Here is a 21967-nt window from a genome sequence, read left to right as displayed (position 1 = left end):
CAAACATAAGGTTGGAGTCAATGTGCTAAGTGTACTTAGAGAATTCAATAGAGGATAGAGGCAAGATGAAAGACTGAAAATAACCAAGGAGATATTTACCTATATTCAAGCAAGTCAAAAGTCTATCCATTTCTTTCTTTCTGGAAAAAAAATGAATAGAAAACGGTGTTTTCCAACTGTTCCAAGATTTACTGTGGAAAAGAACTATAATAAAAAGATACCATATTTGTGCCTGAGAACTCAACTAGGAATATGCAAAATTGTAAACTGTGTTGTTCAGGACTTCAATCTATCATTTCAACACTCTTGCCCTCCTCTATTATAGGACACAGTTACTCATCTCCAGTGCCCTCATGTTTTTTTCTCTCTTCTACTTCTATACCTACTCTCACCAAAGGATTTTGATTTCAATGACTGGCAAGGTTTTACATTACAGGGTCATAGAATTTGAGATCAGGTAGTGATTTCTGTGATTTATAAGCTTTCTTTTGAAGAGGGACAATTAGAATCCTTGTTTCAAATAAAACTGTATAACAGTCTAATATGTAAGAAAAGATAAAAGTGGAACTGCTCTAGTTGAACCAGGGGTGGGGTGGAGGCCTGAAGTTTCACCTTCTTGGAAGTCCCTGAGGCAGTAGCACAAACTTTCCAGGGTTCTGAGGAATGCAGTTTTAAAAATCACTTAACTAGTACAGACCCCTCATTTTACAGATGAGGAAACATACGTGGGGTTGGGGAATGATTCGTCCAAGGTAATACAGTAAGTGACAATGTCAAGATTACTATCCAGGTCTCTTGACTCTCTGTCAAGCTTCTTTAAGAAGTATACACATTTTAACAGAGGACTTCTGGTTTCTAGTTCTGCACGTAAGGAACTTGGAAGTTTCCACTCTCTCCTAACAACAAGTAAAAAGCTGAACAGATTGAAAAATCAACAACTCTTCATGGAACCATAAGAGAGGTGAGGAAACAGGGCAAACCACCACTGCCAGAAAGAGTGGAGAGACAGACAAATACAAGGAGTTATGGCTTACTGCAACAGAGACTCAAGAGTGGAAACCACCATGGGAACCAGTGTCAGAGGGGGAAAACCTGAAACAGAAATGACAAATTGCTGGAGTTTCAGTGTAAACAAGTCTCAGAGTTGAAAACTCCAGGGGTTCCCAGTCATAGAGGGGCCTCCACAATTTTGTGAGTTTTACCTCCAGGAACTCAGCTAGGTTTTCACTGTGAATATTGGAGAAAAATTCCTTCATGCTTCCAACAGAGGGAGAGAAAAGAAACCATTTTGAAATATGCCAGGGCACTCTATTCTTAACAAGGCCTGCCCTAATAGAAACTACTTAACTAGAGCCTGACCTTCTAGGGTATTATCAGAGCCTAAATGATGGGGTGGTTGGGGAGGGGTTATGTCATATACCAAACCACAGATCCAGGAAGCTCAGAGAACACCAACCAGGATAAAAGCCATAAAATTATACCTAGGTATATCATTTTCGAACTACAGAAAATAAAATATACAAAACAAATTATGAAAAAACCCAGAGGAAGAAAACATCTGACCTATAGAAGAACAAAGATAAGAATTACATTCCACTTCTGCTCTGAAACCACATGAGCAAGAAGAGAGTGGGGTGAATTATTTAAATGTTGAAAGAGAAACCCACCAACCTAAAGTTCCGTATCCTGTGAAATTATCCTTCAAAAATGAGGAAAATTAAAGGCTTTCTCAGACAAACAAAAATTGAGGAAATTTGTTGCCAATAGACCTGCCTTACAAAAAACGTTAAAAGAAGTTCTCTAGAGAGAAGGAAAATAATACAGGTTAGAAACTCAGATCTACATAAAGACAGGAAGAGCATCAAAGAAAGAATAAGTGAAGATAAACTAAAACTTTTATTTTTCTTATGCTTACTTGCTCTAACAGATAACAATTTATTCAAAATGATAGCAATAGTATATTCCAAGAAATTATACCAATTCCCTACAATCTTTTCCAGAAAATAGAAGCAGAGGGAATACTTCCTAACTCATTCTATGAGGCCAGCATTACCCTAATACCAAAACCAGACAGATATTACAAGAAAAGAAAACTACAGATCAATATGTCTCACGGATATAGGTGCAAAAATCCTCAGCACAATATTAGCAAATTGAATCCAACAATGTATAAAAAGAATTATATATCACAACCAAGTGGGATTTATTCCAGGTATACAAGGGTGTTTCAACATTTGAAAATCAATTAATGTAATCCATCACATCAGCAAGCTAAACAAGAAAAATCACGTGGTCCATTAATAGATGCAGAACAAGCATTTGACAAAATCCAAGACCCGTGATAAAAACTCTAAGTAAATTAGGAATAGAGGAGTACTTCTTCAATTTGATAAAGAATATCTCAAAAAAACTTACACCTAACATCACATTTAGGCCAGGCGTGGTGGTTCACTCCTGTAATCCTAGCACTCTGGGAGGCTGAGGCAGGAGGATTGCTTGAGGTCAGGAGTTCAAGACCAGCCTGAGCAAGAGCGAGACTCTGTCTCAAAAATAAAATAAAATAAAATAAAATAACATCACATTTAATGGTGAGAAACTAAAAGCTTTCTCACTAAGATCAAAAACAAGGCAAAGATGTCCCCTCTCAACACTCCTTTTCAATATTGTACTGAAAGTCGTAGCGCTATGGTCTGAATGTTTGTGTGGCTCCCAAATTCATATGTTGAAATCCTAACTCCCAAGGTGATGGTATTAGGAGACGGGGCCTTTGCGAGATGATTAGGTCATGAGAGTGGAGGCCCCATGAATAGGATTAGTGCTCTTATAAAAGAGTTCTCAGGGAGAACCCTACCCCCTTTGCCACATGAGGTTACAATAAGAAGATACCCACTTATGAGGAAACAGGCCTTCACCAGGTACCAAATCTTCTGGCACATTGATCTTGGACTTCCCAGTCTTCAGAACCATGAGAAATAAATTTATGTTGCTTATAAGCCACCAAATCTATGGTATTTTTATAGCAACCTGAATGGACTAAGACACCTAGCTAAATCGATAAGACAAGAAAAGGAAAGAAGAGGTATGCTAATTGGGAAGAAGAAATAAAACTGTTTTTATTCACAGATGATGTATTCATTTATATAGAAAATCCAAAAGAACTGAAAAAATCTTCTGCAACTAATAAGTGACTATAACAAGGTTGCAGGATACAAAGTTATTATACAAAAGTCAATTGCTTTACTATATACCAACAATGAACAAGTGGAATTTGAAATTAAAAACACAATACTACTTACCTTAGCACCCCCCCACAATGAAACACTTAGGTATAAATCTAACAAAATATGTACAGGATATACAGGAGGAAAACTATAAAACTCCAATGAAAGCAATCAAAGAAGAACTAAATAAAGAGAGGGGTATCCCATGTTAATGGATAGAGTGACTCAATATTGTCAAGATGTCAGTTCTTCCTAGCTTGATCTATAGATTCAGTACAATACCAATCAAAATTCTAGTAAGTTATTTCATGGATATTGACAAACCGATTCTAAAGTTTATATGTAGAGGCAAAAGACCCAGAATAGCCAACATAATATTGAAGGAGAACAAATTGAAGAATTGACACTACTTGACTTCAAGACTTAATCTAAAGCTATAGTAATCAGGACAGTGTGGTATTGGTGAAAGAATAAAGAAATATATCAATGAAACAGAATAGAGGGCTCAGAAATAGAACCACATAAATACAATCAACTTATCTTTGACAAAAGAGCAAAGACAGTCTTTTCAAAATATAGTGCTGTAACAACTTGACATCTATATGCAAAAAAATGAATCTAGACACAGACCTTACTCCCTTCACAAAATTAACTCAAAATGCATTATAGACCTAAATCTAAAACAGAAAAATATAAAACCCCTAGAAGATAACACAGGAGAAAACCTAGATGACCTTGGGTATGGCAATTACTTTTTATTAAGAGACACAACACCAAACACACGGCACATGAAAGAAAGAAAGAATTGATAAGCCGGACTTCATTAAAATTAAAAACTTCTGTTCTGCAAAAGACAATGTCAAGAGAATGAGAAAGATAAGCCACAGATTGGAAGAAAATATTTGTAAAAGACACATCTGATAAAGGACTGTTATCTAAAATATACAAAGAACTCTAAAACTCAACAAAAACAAACTGATTTTTAAAAATGGGCCAAAAAAATCTTCTGGGTTGGTGAACACACTGAGGTGCTAGGATGGTGGTATGCCTGGAAAGGGCATAGAAACCCTGCAACACTTCCCCCGACCCCGTACCCTGCCCTTTGTATTTCTTCCATCTGGCTGTTCCTGAGTTATATCATGCAATGGAACATTATTCAGTGCTATCAAGCCACAAAATTACATGGAGGAACCTTAAAGGCATATTACTAAGCGAAAGAATCCAATGTGAAAAGGCTGTTTACTATATGATTCCAACTATATGACATTCTGGAAAGGGCAAAACTATGGAGACAGTAAAGGGTTGATGGACGAGGGATGAATAGGTGGAGCGCAGAGGATTTTTAGGGCAGTGAAAATACTTTGTATGATGCTGTAATGATGGAAACATGTCCAAACTCATAGAATGTACAACGTCAAGAGTGAACCCTACTGTAAACTATGGCCTTTAGGTGATTATAATGTGTCAATTTTGGTTCATCAATTGTAATAATTGAACCTCTCTGGTGGGAGATGATGATAATGGGGGAGGCTATGCATGTGTTGGGGAAGAGCGTATGTGGGAATCTCAACCTTTCTCTCAATTTTTCTGTGAACCTAAAATTTTTCTAAAAAAATAAAGTCTTACAATTAGAAAATAAAATGAAATAAAAATTTTACAGAGAAAAGAGCCCATTTTGCTTTAACGAATGAATGAATATGAGAAAGTATTGGCAAACTCAACTAAGGAAGTTTACAGGAAGTAGGATAGAGCCTACCGTAAGACTGGCCTTATCAGGAAGGATCTAGTATTATATAATAAAGACTGTGGTTCAGGAAAAGTAGCAGCTTTCTCAGGGATAAATGTTAGAAGTATGGTTTATATAAAGTAACTTCTTATAGTAAATTTTATTAATTTGAATTTCAGCTGAGCTAAAGTTGATTTCTTCACTGTTTAGTTCAGTGACTCTATATAAAATAATCTAGGAAGGGCCCATTAATGTAAATAAATAGTACAAATAAGAATGAGGACATGGAAAGGGATGGATAATCTATTTAAGAGCTAACCTACTTTTAAAAAATTTAGCACATGAGTTGTTAGTTCTTAGGTAGATACTGCTAATTTATAATGATTGGAATTTTAGAACAGAAAGGAACTTTAAAAATTATAGAATCCAGCTTTTAAAATTTTATAGATGAGGAAAATAAAGCTTAGAGGAGTTAAATAAGTTGCCATTGCCCAAGGTAAACCAGAAGTTAGTGAAACAGCCAAAACTAGAGTTCAATTATTTTAACTCTTCTCATTAAAGTAGGCACTTTAAAACATTCTTACAAATTAATCTATTCTATTTGTTAAATCAGGTCCTGACCTCTACCTGAAAACGCTGCTAGAAGATGTTCTCTATTATTACATTTACTTGAAAACAATAAAGGTATATTTTGTAAATGTTCTATAATTTATCATTAATTCAAACAGGATCCCTTCCCTTACCCCATTCCTCGATTGGTTTTAATGAGTGGGGTTTGACTGTATGCCACAATTACACAGAATATGAAGCGCCTTTAAGTTCAGTGCTGAAGATCTTATAAAAAGCTAATATCTCGGCCATTTAAATAAATATAGTGGCAATTATGTATCAGATATTACCCTGGGTTCCAGAGATATACAGAAAAATATCAATAGTCCTAGCCCTCAAGGCACTCTTACAATCCGGTAGCTATCAAGGTTTAGTTTCTGAGTTTCCTTTTTTTTTTAACTTTTTATTGTTGAAAATTTCTAAGATGTTCTAATGTTAACAGATGAATATAATGAATCCCCATGTGCCAATCACCGAGCTTCAATAATTATTAACTCATCATCAATCTTATCTCATTGATACCTGTCCTCCACCTACTTCGTCCTCTCCCATATTATTTTAAAGCAAATCCCAGACATTGTATCATTTTGTCCATACATATTTCAGGATGTGTCTCTAAGAGATGAGGAATCTTTTAAAACAAACAACCACACTACCATTATCATGCCTTAAAATTAATAATTTCTTAATATCATCAAATATTTGGCCATTATTCAATTCAAATTGCCTTATCGTTTTTTTAAGTTTCTTTGAGTTCCCTTCTAATGGATTCATAGAGCTTATAAAGAAAAGGCAAAACTTATTTGTGCTTGGGTAAAATTTGCATTATGAAAAAGAAAATTAGAAGTCATCTGTCAACATTATCTCAGTCACAGATATTTCCCAAAGAATTTAGTTGAAAAAATATATTACCTCCAGTTGCAAATATATAAACCAAAACTGAAGTAGAGATACACTATTACAGCATTCTTATCCAAGCAAAGAATGCAGAAATGGGTGATATTTCTCTGAAAGTTATCCTTAATCAACACCTTGAATAGAGTTTTCTTTCAAATCATTAGGAGGTAGTAAGTTTTATGAATGAAAAATTGGTAACCAAATTCTTCCACAAATTGTTAAGTTCTTGATATCTTATGCCATAGAACCTGTGAGCAGAAACATATTTGAATACTCCTTCCAGCTGACCTGATATAGAATCAGAATCAATAAGCCATCCAGGTTATATGTTCTCTGGGAAAGTAACAGATATGTTTATATTTGAGCCATCTGTTAAGAAAGGAGGAAACAGATGCAACATCATAATTAGATCATAGACAATGTTCTTGAGGGCTTATTAAGTGGCTGGCACTCTAAATGTTTTACATGTATTAACTTATACTCCAGTTTCTCTGAAGATCACATAAATCTTTTGCCTTTTACATGTTTTAACTCATCAAGTTGTTACAGCAACCCAATGAGGTGTGTACTATTATCATTTTCATTTTACAGATTGGGAAACAGAAGCTCATAGAAGTTAATAAACTTGCCCAAGGTTACACATCAATAAGTAGCACAGCCAGGATATGAACCCAGAAAGACTCGTCCCAAAGCCTACATTGATCTTATCTACTAAACATCTCTCAATATAAGGTTTATATTGAAAGTTACCATAATTTTTCTTTTTTTGAGATGGGGTCTTGCTATGTTGCCCAGGCTGGTCTTGAACTCCTGGGCTCAAGCAATCCTCCCACCTCAGCCTCCCAAGTAGCTGGGATTATAGACATGTGCCTGGCTAATTTTTCTAATGGTGAATACATCATTTCTGTTGAAATAACTTACTTATTTTCAGATTCCAGCATTTGAAAAACTTTTGGAAGAACAAGACGAAACAAATACCTGTATGATAAAGTAATATAGAAAGTGATTCTTAGAAGCAAACATGTGAAAAGAACATATACCAAGTTGTTAACAATCTTGATTATTCTAGGTGGCAGAGTGAGAAAAGAGAGGGTAAGGGGGAGATTAATTTTAAGAATTTTAAAACGAAAGTGTTGCTTATAACAAATTGTTAAATGGTTCCACGGTTCATATCATTGCCCAAAATCACCCGCTAGAATGTCAGGTATGATGTACCAGTCTTTATGTTTTTCTTTCTATAAAGGAACCTGGAACTGGCCTTTGGGTATCACATAAACTAGCATCACAATTCTTTGAAGGGCTCTGGCAGCACAATGACAAATGGACAAAATAAGATAGCTGGTAAAGTTTCAAACCCTAAAAATCTTTAAAGAATACCATCTGTTCTGAATGATTTTAAATATTTACCTAAGTGAAGGCATGCAAGTACCTCAAGACTCCTTCTGACTCTTTTATCTCTGTGACTTCAATTCTGTTTGGAAGTGTGGCCTCAAGTATAATTGACCAATAGGAGAACCAGTCTAAAACTCTCTGGTTTCCCATTTTTCACAGTGGCATTTTCTCAGTCACACCATTAGCAGTTATCAAGTCCCAACCTCCCCCTCCTCTGCCTCACTATTGTATGTAGAAGTTCTCTTTTGACAAACCATTTTCCTTCCCAGAAAGAGAGAAGAAGGAATATCAGGCTCAACTACTATCTTTTTTTTTTTACTTTGAGTATCTGGGTTAACAGTTGTTACAGTAGGCATTGATCTTGTCGGCATTATTTCAGCAAAGCATAGACCAAGAGTAAAATGAGCACAGGAAATCCTTTCATTTCCACAGGATGTGGATTACTTACTTTAAAGCTGTAAGGACTTGTTGTGGGTCTTCTGAATGCTGAGCTAAATATTCCAAAGCTTTTCCTGCCACAATTTGTTGTCCATTCTAAAACGAACAAATATAGTATTTTAAATTACATCTCAATTGATACTTACAAAATGTTATCTATATTCCTGTCCATTAAGGATAAGACAAAAATCTGACTATGTTGATTTTGTATTCTCAAAAGAGCTACTGCAAGATGGTAGAATGAAGATACAACTCATTGACAAAAACAAAACATGTTCATATTATCCCCAGAAACCCGCTCCTCCCTATCGATGAATACTCACAGCCTTGCCAACACTGCCCTGAATCCACTAGGGCCAATGTTATTATGCTTTCTGTCCCCATTTATTAGCAATAACCAAAAGAATCCCAGACTGTCAGGTCACCCTCATTTCCAGCACTTTAATTCCCAAAAGGCTCTGTATATCCCCTCTTCCGTCCTCTTTTCCCACCTCTCCTCAAGTCCTCCAACCCTTCCACTATGCTCTCTGAAATTCAGTCCACTCTCAGCAAAATCTCCTCTATGAGCAACTTCTTCCCTGAAAATTCCCTCCACATTCTTGGTCTAATGAAAATCTAGTTTCTGCCAAGATACTGCTTCTACTGAAGCCCTCGTAAGTGGTGGCCATTTTTGCTTTCACTGCCCTAGTCTACTCCTAGGCCTGGAGATGCAGTAGGAATCCTTCTTGCTCTTGATTGTCATTTAAAATTATTCTCCTGTTCTATTTCCTAAAATCCCTAACATTAAATTTCCTGGCACCAGACTATCACCCACTATCCTTCACTGCTACTATTGTCTATCAACTCCCAGGCTATTTCTTCTCATTTCTTGATGACTTGTCTACTGCTCAGTTATTTTCTCAAAAACTACTCCTGTCTTAATTTTTGGCACTTTCAATATATAGGTAGATGATCCACCCAATATCCCAGATTCTTAGTTTCTTGAATTCCACTCTGCCAATTACCTTAGCCATTCACACTCATAGTCACTCACTAGACCCTGTCATTACTAATAATTGCAACCCTGCCATACTCTCAGTCAGGGCTGAGAAGAAGGTGAGCCAGGTGAGTTAGTGAAGCACCTAGGGTGAAAAATTTAAGGAGGCACTCACTCTCAGTGTCATACAAGTAGCAAGCCAGCACTTACATGACCTTGAGAATGGGTTCCTCCTTGAGTTTTGTGCCCTAGGTACCTCACTCCCTCACCCTAGTCCCCCACCCCAGCTCTCAGTTCATGTACTCCACTTTCTGTCCACTGCCTCTTACCTTTTGAACTCATTCCATCTATTACCTGACTCCAACAATAATTCAACTGCAATAAGACCACTAACCCACTGATGGTACCAATTCTTCACTGTTCCTCATCCTCTCAATGTCTTCCTCCAAATCCAGTTTAAATTCCATGGGAACTAAGTATAATCACTCTCTTGTTCCTTGATTTTCTTGCCTCTCTTTTGCTTCAGTTTATTCATCTGATAAAACCACAAGTCTGATTAAGTTCAATTTTCTAATGACTTTATGCCTACATCCATTCAACTGAATGTGGCCAGAAAAAAAAATCCATATAACTACTTGTTTTATTTTAAAACTTCATCAAATGGGTCTGAATGCTACTGGCAAGCAAATCAGACTTTCCTAGTCATTCACTTTCCTGCTTTTCTGGATAATTAGTTTATATCTTATCCTGTCTTCTCAATCCCCCAATAGCTCCTCTCTCAAGCTCATCACTTGAGAGTGAGAATGGGAGAGAAAAAAGGAAGAGGAATTAGCAAAGGAGAATGAAAGACAGTGCCTCATGAGGTAGGAGGAAAACAAGGATAATGTGGTGTCCTGGAAGCCAAATGCGTTTCAAGGAAGAAAGAGTAATCAACTGTTGAATGTTGCTGACAGGTCAAATACAATGAGGACTGAGAATTAACCACTGCAATTTACAATACAGAGGTCATTGGTGACCCTTACAAAAGGAATTTTGGTAGAGTGGAGGGGCGAAAGTCTGATTGGAGTAAGCTCAGGAGAGAATTGGAGGAAAAGAATTGGAGACAGTGAGTATAGATAACTGTTTAGAGGAATTTAGCTACAAAGGGAAGAAAAAAAGTTGGGCAGTAGTTGGTAAGAGAAGGAGGGTCAAGAGGTTTTTTTGGTTTTTGTTTGCTTGAAATGGGATAAATGAGAATGTTTATATGCTGATGGGAATGACCAGTAAGAGAACAAAATACTGACAACATGAGAGAGGAAAAGACAACAGGTGATGGAAACTATGACAATAGTTGAGAAGGCAGACTATGTGGTGTGATTCCTGGTGTGCGAGTAGAGATGGTAGAGGGAATCTGTGGAAGTTCTCTTCCTGACTGCTTCAGTTTTCAGAACCTAGAATAACCACATAGTCTCTTGTGTACGTGGGGAATGAATTTTGTAAAGGGATTTAAAGATAGGTAGCTTATTTTCAGAGAAGAGAAAGCAATGTTTTACCTGCTTAATATCCCACCCTCACTACCCTTATCTACACTCTTATCACCTTCAGACTGCATTATTACCATAGTCTCCCATCCTGTCCTGCCTCTATTTTCTCCCCATTTCGCTCCCCAGGCACAACCCAAATTATTTTCCTGAAGCATTACTTTTATATAAGTTACCATCAACATTTTCTTATTGTTTAGAGAATAAAACATATATACAATCTGGTCACAGCTATCTCTACTACTTTATCTTATACTCCTCTCCTACCATCATCATCATAACAATATAAGTCCCTATTACATTAGGCACAGAACTGGAATGGTGGAGACATAAGCCCTCCATCACTCTAACCAAATACAGTGTTTCTCAAGGTAATCACATTTCTTTTTCCATGTCTTGTTTATACCACCCCATCCTTTAAAAATGTTCTTATATAGAACATTTTTGCTGCCCTTTTCAAAGGCCAACTTGAAGTTTCCCTCCACTGTAGAGACTTCCCAAATCAATTCCAGTTGTCAGTGCTCTCTTCCTACTCTAAATTTCAGTAATTTTAACATGTATATTAGTTATTTGGTCATTATCATATATACCGCCTTACATTGCTAAGGCATGGCTTGTCTGTTCAAATCGACTTATGAGATCCTTGAGGACCATATTTCTAGCACCTAGCCTAATATCTTGCCCAAAGTAGTTGCTAAATACAGTTTGAATAATATGTATTTTGGTATTGATGAGTAGGGTAATAAAACTCCTAAAGGAAGAAAAATATTTGGCAGATGCAGATACAGGATGTATTTGTGCAGGATGGGGAGGAAGAGGAAAGAGAGAAATATGTGTGGGGAACTCAAAGGCAATTAATTATTTTTTTAAAGGAAGGTTTATAAATTTACATTTGTTATAGAAAGTCGGAGAGAACCAGTGGAAGAATTATGGAATTGTAGTTCCAATCAGGAAGATGGTTTCTATACAGGAGAAAGAATCAGAAACTAAAGTAGTTTAAGTTTACAAATCACATTCTCAGCCATCTTCTTAGTTAATTTTCATAACAATCCCAGAGGTAGGTATTATCTCTATTTTTGTAAATAATGAAATTAAGATTTGAAGAAGGCCAGGCGTGGTGGCTCACACCTATAATCCTAGGACTCTGGGAGGCCAAGGTGAGAGGATTGCTTTAGATCAGGAGTTTGAGATCAGCCTGAGCAAGAGTGAGACCACATCTCTACTAAAAATAGGAAAAATTAGCTGGGCGTGGTGGCGTGCACCCGTAGTCCCAGCTACTTGGGAGGCTGAGGCAGGAGGATCGCTTGAGCCCAGGAGTTGGAGGTTGCTGTGAGCTATGATGACGCCACGGCACTCTAGCACCAGCAATAGAACGAGACTCTGTCTCAAAAAAAAAAAAAATTAAAAAAAATGATTTGAAGAAGTTAAGCACTTATTAGGTGACAGAGCCAGTACTCAAACCCATTCCAAGAGCTTCAGAGCTGCTGCTGTGCTTTCCCTAATCCTATATATTCATAAGACCAGAATTTTGTAAGTAACACACAGGGGTGCAAGTATTTATTACTTCTAAACTAACATTGTTTTGTGGTTATGAACTAAAAAGGTCCACAGAAATTTAAACCATTTTGTTCAAATTGATGACAAAGATAAGTTTTCAAATATTTAATAGATGCCTATTTATTTGCATGGTATCACATTTTAAATCTGGAGGGGTTTTTTTTCCTTTTTTCTTCTTCTTTTTTTTTTTTTTTTTGAGACAGGGTCTTGCTCTGTCACTCCGGCTAGAGCACAGTGGTATCATGACAGTTCGCTGCAACTTCAAACTCCTGGACTCAAGCAATCCTCCTGTACTCAGCCTCCTGAGAAGCTGGGACTATAGGCACATGTTACCAGGCCCAGCTACTTTTTCTATTTTTGTAGAGACATGGTCTCATTCTTGCTCAGGCTGGTCTCGAACTCCTGACCTCAAGCAATCCTCCTGCATTGGCCTCCCAAAGTGCTAGGATTACAGGTGTGAGCCACATCTGGCCTGGAGTTTCTTTTGAAAACTAATGTTTTGCTATGTTTATTTTTCTGTTGTTTTGAGTACAACTCTGATACCTCACTGTTTCATTTACTTTAGTCTGCATTATAAAATAATAAAGAGAAATAAAGCAATTCTGCAACCAAGCTTGGTGAGAAAATAAGAAGCAAAACAAACAGTAAAGGAAGGTCTCTTCTGTGCCTCACTGATGATGATTCTATTAATTGTCTTTCAAAAAGGAAAAGAGGTAAAAATCTAGTAGATGAATACATATGAATTACCTCCAGAGCAAACTGGGCAGCTAAACTTAGAAGCATGGTAGGTGAACTTCTATTTCTAAGTAGGTCATTATCTTCTGGCTCTTTATCTGTTAATAAATTCTTTAAAGTAGTGATTGCCTGCAAAGCTGAAAAACAAGGAAACAATTAAAAAATGAAATACTTTAATCAAAGATAATACCTATTTATTGTTAACTATACTGCAATGAATTTGAAACTTATTGAAGAGCATTAATATCTTTAAAATATTACTTAATATTCATAAAGTAATATTAGTTGCTAAACTGTCCGGGAGGATTTGAATACCAGAAAAATGCCCAAATGAACAATTGCACTTCTGTGAATCTATCCTATGGATATATTTGCAAAAGTAAACGAATACATACAAGGACATTGATCCAGCATGATTTATAAGAGTAAAATATAGAATTAACCTAAATTCCACCAATAATGGATGGGCTAAATACATCTTGATACATCCATAAAATTGTATAATATAGAATGAAGTTAATAATTGAATGGCTGTTTTATATTCCATTATGGCTTAAAGGTAGACTATAACAAGTTAAATATGGGTACTATAGACTTTAAGTAACAAATAAATAAGAAACAGTTCTAGCTAGTAAGCCAAAAAAGGAGATAAATGTAATCATAAAAAAAGCAATAAAGAACAGATGCAACAAATAGAAGACAAATAACAAAATGCTAAATTTAAATCTAACCATATTAATTATCATTTTAAATACAAATGACTCAAATATAAGGCAGAGATAATCAAATTGGAAAAAACAAAACAAAACAAAACACAACCCATAAGAAGTACACTTTGGCTGGCGTAGTGGCTCACGCCTGTAATCCTAGCACTCTGGGAGGCCGAGGGAGGAGGATTGCTTGAGGTAAGGAGTTCAAAACCAACTTGAGACTCTGTCTCTACTAAAAATAGAAAAAATTAGCTGGGCATGGTGGTACGCGCCTATAGTCCCAGGGAGGCTTGAGCCCAGGAGTTTGAGGTCTCTGTGAGCTAGGCTGATGCCACGGCACTCTAGCACAGGAGACAGAGCAAGACTCTGTCTCAAAAAAAAAGTAATAGACTTTAAATATAAAGATAAAATTGGTTAAAAGAAGAGGATGGGATAATATATACTATGGTAAAGGTAATCAAAAGAAAGTTGAAGTGGCTATATTAATATTATACAAAGTGAATTTCAGGGAAAAGTATATTACTAGTGATAGAAGGATACTTCAAGATGATAAAAGAATCAATTCATCATGAGGACATAATCTTAAATGTTTATGCACCCAGTAACAAAATTTCAAAATATAAGAAGCAAAAACTGGTAGAACTGTACAGAGAAATTAACAAATCCACAACTATAGTCTAAGATTTCAATACCCACTCTCAATAACTGATAGAACAAGCAGACAGAAAATCAGCAAGGACATAGCACACTTAATACTACTGATAAACTTGACTTAACTGACATTTATAAAACACTCAACCCAACACCAGCAAAATATATATTCTTCTCAAGTGCACATGAAATATTTGCCAAGAAAGACAATATTCTGGGCCATAGAGCAAGTCTCAATATATTTAAAAGGATTCAAGTCATACAAAGTATGATCTTTGACTGCAACGAAATGAAATTAAAAATCAATAAAAGAATGTTCTCTGGAAAATCTGCAAGTATTTGGAAATAAATAACAAACTCTAAGTAATCCATGGGTTTAAAAAGGAATCAAAAGTCAAATTGGAAAGTATTTTGAACTGAATTAAAATGAAGTACAATGTATCAAAATTTATGGGTTGTCACTAAAGCAGTAATTAGAAGGTAATTTATAGCATTAACTATATTAGACCAGAATAAAGGTCTTAAATCAATGACCTCAGCTTTCACCTTTGGAAATTGTAAAAAAAGAGCAAATGAAACTCAAAGAAAGCAGAAGAATGGATATGATAAAGATTAGAGTGTAAATAAATGAAATAGAAATCAGAAAAAAATAGAGAGAAATTAATAAAACCAAAAGCTGATTTTTTTGAAAAGTTCAATAAAATCAATTGACTTCTAGCTATACTGGCCAGGAAAAAAAGAGAGAAGAAACAAATTACGAATATCAGGAATAAGAAAGGTGACACCACTATAAGTTTTACAGATGTTAAAGGGATAATATAGGGACATTATGAGCCAATAATTTTAACAACTTAGATGAAACATACAAATTTTTGAAAGACACAAACTGCCAAAGCTAAATCAAGAAATAATACATAACCTGAATAGTCCTATATCTATAAAGAAATTTAATTAATAATTAAAGACCTTCCCATGAAGAAAACTCCTGTCCCAGATGGCTTCACTAGTGAACTCTACAAAACATTTAAAGAAGAAATAATACCAATTCAACATAAACTCTTCCAGAAAATTGAAAAGGACAGTATACTTCTCAATTCATTCTATGAAGTCAGTATTACTCTTGATAGCAAAACCAAAAACATTACAGGAAAATAAAACTACAAACTAATATCACTGAGGAACATAGGCACATTTATTCTAAACTGTTAGAAAATCAAGTTATATAAAAAATAGACTACATCATGACCAAGTGGGGCTTATCCCAGAAATGCAGCATTGGTTTAAAATCAATCAATGAACACATTAACATACTTTTTTAAAAAAATTGGTCATTTCAACAGATGCAGAAAAACCATATGACCAAATTCAACATCCATTACTGATTTAAAAAAAAAAAACTCCCCAGGAAACAAGAAATAGAAAAGAACCTCCTCAACCTGGTAAAAGGAATGTATGAAAAACCCAAAGCTAACATCATACTTAATGGTGGAAGACTGAATGCATTTCCCTACTATCAGGAAAAAATGAGGATGTCCACTCTCACTAATTTTACTTAACATTTTACTGGAGAATCTAACAAGAGCAACAAAGCAAGAAAAAAATAAATTGTACCCAGAATTAAAAGGAAGAAGTGAAATTATCTTTATTTGCAGACAACATGATTATCTATTTAGAAAATATGATGGAATCTACAAGAAAGCTACTGGAACTAATAAGTGAGTTTACCAAAGTTGTAGAATATAAGATCAATACAAAAATCATTTGTATTCTTATATGCTAGCAACAAGCAATCAGAAACTGAAGTTGTTAAAAATGCCATTTAAAATAGCATAAAATACAATATACTTAGGGATAAATCTGACAAAAGATGCACAAGACAGGTGCAATGAAAAGTGGAAAATGTCAGGCAGAAATTAAAGAAGACCTAAATAAATGGAAGTATATAACTTGTTCATGGTCTGGAAGACTCAATAATATTAAGATGTCAGTTCTCTTCAGGCTGATCCATAGATTCAATGTAACGCCTATCACAATTCATTTGTGTAAAAATTTAAAAATTGATTCTAAAATTCATATGGATAAATTAATACAAAGGACTTGGAACAGCCAAAATAATTTGAAAGAGAACAAAATTGGAGGACTAACACTACACGACCTCAAATTTATTATATAGCTCCACTAATCAAGACAGTGTGGGAAGGGTGTGAAGACAGATGAATAGATGAATGGAACAGAATAAAGAGTCCTGAAAGAGACCCACAGAAAAATGACGACTAATTTTTGATGAAAGTACAAAGGCAATTCAATTGATAAAGAATAGTTTGTCAAATGATGCTGAAACAATTGGATAGCCATGTGCAAAAAAAATTAACTTCAATCCATACCTTAAATCAAATGCAAAAATTAACTCAAAATGGATCATAGACTTAAATGTAAAGCCTAAATCTATAAAATTCTTTTAAAAAATGAGATTTTTTGTGACCTTGCATTAGGCAAAGATTTCTTAAGTACAACATCAAAAGCACAATCCATAAAAGAAAAGGTAAATTAGACTTTGTCAAAATTTGAGACTTCTGCTCATGAAAGATGGTGTTAAGAAAATAAAAAGAAAAAATTTACAAAACATATACCTGATTAAAAAAAAAAACATATACCTGATAAAGAATTTGTGTCCACCAAACATCATCAAGATGGTGGAATAGGACTTTCCAGCACTCATCCCCTGAAAAAACATTAATTTGAACAACTATCTACATGTGAAAATACCTTCACAAGAGCTAAGGAAACTAGGTGAGACATTCCAGCACCTGGGTGTAGCACGGAAATAAGAAAAGATGCTTTGAAGAGTATAGGAAACACAGTTTTTTATTACCCCTCTCCCACAACCTAGGCCACACAGTACAAAGAGAAATACCCTCCACTTATGGAAAGGAAAGTGAGCACCAGACTTTGCTTCAGAACTCAACACTGAGTTATCCCCAATAAAACCCAGCACCGGGCAGGCCCCCATGGCCCCAGATTCTATGTTACATCCCACAGACCCAGGCTTTAGACCTGCCCCAAGGACTCAGTCTCTGGGACTGCCACAGCCCCAGGCCAACCCAAGTGGTCCTAGGCTCCAGACTGGCTCCAGTGCAGAACTGGCCCCATAGGCCCTAGGCTTTGGGCCTACCCCAGAACCATGACAGTCCTAAAAGACTCAGGCTTTAGGTCTTCCTTTCAGACCCAGTCTAAGGGCCCAGGCTCCATCTCTAGGACCAGGTTGGCCCCAGTGGCCCTGGGCATCAAATCACCTCCAGCATGAGTTTGGCCCCCACACCCTCAAGCTTTAAGTCTTCCCCAGTACTAGATCAGCCCCACAGTCCTAGTCATCAGGCTGGCACCTGTAGACCCAGCCTCCAGGCTGGCCCCTGTGCATAAAGGTTCCAGGCCCACCCAGTACCAGGATAGTCCCTGTAGCTTCAGGATTCAGACCCACCCCAGGTTTCAGACCACCTCAGAGCTAGGTCAGCTCACAGAGCCCCAGTACTAGGTCTGCACCCCGGGCTTCAAGTACCAGGGTGGTACCCATAGACACAGGCTTCAGGCCAAGTCCTTGGCTAATCTTTGCAGCTCCACCCTCCAGGCTAGCTCCGGTAGACTCATACTCCAGAAGAGGCAGGGTCCAGGCCTGCTCCAACAGACCCAGATTCCAGGCCTGTTCCAATAGACCCCAGTGCTGGGCCCACCCCCAGGGACCCAGTCTCTAAGACTATCCCTATGTAGTCAAGTTCCAGGATAGCAGGACCCAGGTCAGACTTCACAGATCTAGCCTCCAGGCCAGCACCTGTACACCCAATCCTCCAGTTGGCCCCCGTAGACCTAGGCTCCAGGAGGACCCCCACAAATCCAGGCTCGATGCCAGCCAATGTGGCCCCAAGTAGCAATACAATATCCATACTCTCAGGCTCCAGACCAGGCCCCATGGCCCCAGGCTCCATGTCTATCCCAGTATCAGACTGGCTTCAGGCTCCAGTGGACCCAGGATCCAGGTCTGCTCCAGCAGGCCCAGGGTCTAGGCCCACTCCAGTAGACCCAGGTGCCAGGCCAGACCCTACGGACTGAGGCTTCAAACTCACCCTTACTGACCCAGGCTCCAGGTCACCACCCATTGACCCAGGGCTGAGGCCTACCCTCAGAGAATCAGGGTTGAGGCCCACCCCAGCACAAGGCTAACCCCTGTGGACTCAGGCTCCAGGCCTATCCCAGGAGACTCAGGCACCAGGCCCATCTCAGCACTTGTCTGGCTCTTGTAGACTGAGTCTCAAGGTCCACCCCAGTATGAGGTCACCCAATGTGGACCTAAACTTTAGCCCCACTGGATCTAGGCTCCAGACCCAACCTCACAGACCCAGGCACCAGGCCAGGCTGCTCAAGGACTCCAGTAGCAAGTTCATGTGTGGACTATGCCAAACAGCCTGCCCAGAATCTCTGGATAGGCTGACTAATAAAGGGCCTTGCCAGACAAAGCTAATTTGCAAAGACTGGAATAAGTCCCTACATCTTTAAATGTGCAGACATCAACATGTGACCACAAGGATCAAGAACACTCATGGAAATATGACACCACGACAGAAATAAAATAAAGCACCAGAAACCGACCTTGAAGAAATGGAGATTTGTGAACCACCTGACAAAGAATTTAAAATAAGTGCTTTAAGGAAGCTCAGCAAACTTCAAGAAAATACAAAGAAACAATTCAATGAAATCAGGAAAACAATAAATGACCAAAATGAGAAATTTAAAATAGAGATTGAAATTATTTAAAAAAATCAAATAGAAATTCTAGAGCTGAAAAATGCAATAAGCAAAATGAAAATGCAATAGCAGAGTTGATCAAGGAGAAAAAAGAATCTGAACTTGAAGACAGGTTATTTGACAATATACAGTCAGAGGAGAAAAAGGAAAAAAGAAAGAAAAAGAATAAAAATGCTTATGGGGCTTATAGGACAGCAAAAAAAGGGCAAATATTTGAATTATAGAAGTTCAAGAAGGAGAAGAGAGATACAAAGGGACAGAAAATTTTAAAAAGAAATAATAGCAGAAAACTTTCTAAATCTTGGGAAAGACATAAATATCCAGGTACAGGAAGGTCATAAGTCTCCAATCAGATTCAATCCAAACAGGACAATACTGAAACATATTACAAACTGTCAAAAATCAAAATAAAAGAAAGGATCCTGAAAGCAGCACTAAAAAAGAAGCATATCACATACAAGGTAATTCCAATAAGGCTAGCAGTGCTCTTCTCACCAGAAACTGCAGAGGCCAGTATAGAGTGGGAAGATATTCAAGGTGCTGAAGGGGGAAAAAAAAAACCTGTCAACCAAGAATACCTTACCTGGTAAAACTGTCCTTCAGAAACGAAGAAGAGATAAAGACTTTGCCAAACAAATAAAAGCTGAGGGTGTTCATCACCACCAGACCTATCTTACTAGAAACTAACAGTGGCTTTTTGAAAAGATAAACAAAATTGACAAACTTTTAGTTAGATTAGCTAAGAAAAAAAGAGAGAACATTCAAATAAACAAAATCAGAAATGAAAGAGAAGATATTTCAACTGATACCACAGAATTACAAAGGATCATAAGAGACTTCTATGAACAATTATATGCCAATAAATTGGAAATATAGAATAAATGGATAAATTCCTAGACACATACAACCTACGAAGACTAAATCATAAAGAAATAGAAAATTTGAACAGATGAGTAATGAGTAAGAAGATTAAATAAGTAATTTAAAAAATCTTCCATCTAAGAAAAGCCCAGGACCTGATGGCTTCACTGCTAAATTCTACCAAATATTTAAGGAAGAACTAATACCAATCCTTCTCAAACTCTTCCAAAAAAATCAAAGAAGAAGAAATACTTGTAAACTCATTTTATAAGGCCAGCATTACCCTGATATCAGAGTCAGACAAGAACAGAACAAGAAAAGAAAATTACAGGCCAATAACCTTGATGAACATGGATGCAAAAGTTCTCAATAAAATACTAGCAAACTGAATTCAACAACACATTAAATAGATCATTAACAATGATCAAGTGGGATTTATCCTAGGGATGCAAAGATGGTTCAAGATATGCAAATCTATAAATGTGATACACCACAAAAACAGAATGAAGGACAAAAACCGTATGATCATCTCAATAGATGCAGAAAAAGCATTTGAAAAAGTTCAACTCTTTCATAATAATAATAAAAAAAACGTTCAACAAATTAGGTATAGAAGTAATGTACCTCAATACTTATTGAGGCCACATATGACAAACCCACAGCTAACATCATACTCAGTGATGAAAGGTTGAAAGCTTTTCCTTTAAGATCATGAACAAGACAAGGATGCCTACTGTCACCAATTCTATTTAACATAGTACTAGAAGTCCTAGCCAGAGCAATTAGGCATGAAAAAGAAATAAAAGACAACTAAATTAGAAAGGAAGAAGTTAAACTGTCCTCTTTGTAGATGACATGATCGTATAAATAGAAAACCCTAAAGACAAGAAAAAAAGTCACAGCTAATATACAAATTCAGTTAATTAGCAAGATACAAAATCAACACACAAAAATCAATAGCATTTCTATACACTAATAGCAAATTATCCAAAAAAGACATTATGAAAGCAATTTCATTTACAATGCATCAAAAAATACTTAGAAATAAATATAACCAAGGAGGTAAAAGACCTGTACACTGAAAACCATAAAACATTTATGAAAGATACTGAAGAAAACATGAACAAATGGAAAGATATCCCATGTTCATAGATCGGAAGAATTAATATTGTTAAATGTCCATACCCAAGCCAATTTACAGACTCAATGCAATCCCCATCAAAATTCCAATGATATTTTTCACAGAAATAGAAAAAAAACTAAAATTTGTATGGAACCAAAAAGAGCCTGATATACTAAAGCCATCTTGAGCAAAAAGAACAAAGCCTGAGGCACCATACTATTAATACCTGACTTCAAAATAAACTACAAAGCTATATTAACCAAAACAGTATGGTACTGACATAAAAATAGACACATAGACCAATGGAAGATAAGAGAGAACTCAGAAATAAATCCACACATTTATAGTCAATCGATTTTCAATAAAGATGCCAAGAACACACAATCGGGAAACTGACAGTTTCTTTAACAAATAGTGTTGGTAAAACAATGGTGAGCTAACCCTTCTTGTATTATCCTGGATAGAGCTAGAGCCCATTCTACTAAGTGAAGTATCACAAGAATGGAAAAACAAGCACCACATGTACTCACCATCAAATTGGTATTAATTGATCAACACTTATGTGCACATAAGTGTGCACATCTGAGGGATGGACATACTTGTAGCTCTGACTCGGGCAGGGCAAAGGCACTATTTTTAACCTAAATATTTGTACCCCTGTAATATTCTTAAATTTAAAAAACCGGATATCCACATGCAGAAGAATGAAATTAGACCCTTATTGTACAATATATATAAAAATCAACTCAAAATG

The 21967-nt window shown here is 36.5% G+C and overlaps 1 protein-coding gene across 1 annotated transcript in view; it reads right to left on the bottom strand.

The window, feature by feature from the left end:
- Positions 1 to 21967, bottom strand: part of TEX11 (testis expressed 11) — a 293818-nt gene that overhangs the window by 61700 nt on the left and 210151 nt on the right. The window contains 4 exon segments of the mRNA XM_012642929.1: positions 100 to 140; positions 7375 to 7431; positions 8294 to 8379; positions 13084 to 13208. Coding sequence (XP_012498383.1) covers positions 100 to 140; positions 7375 to 7431; positions 8294 to 8379; positions 13084 to 13208 — 309 coding nt within the window.

The sequence above is a fragment of the Propithecus coquereli genome, unplaced genomic scaffold, assembly GCF_000956105.1.
Source record: "Propithecus coquereli isolate 6110/MARCELLA unplaced genomic scaffold, Pcoq_1.0 Scaffold101, whole genome shotgun sequence".
In the NCBI taxonomy this organism is placed as follows: Eukaryota; Metazoa; Chordata; class Mammalia; order Primates; family Indriidae; genus Propithecus; species Propithecus coquereli.
The sequence above is the reverse complement of the archived record's forward strand: the minus strand, read 5'-3'. Positions and strand labels throughout refer to the sequence as shown.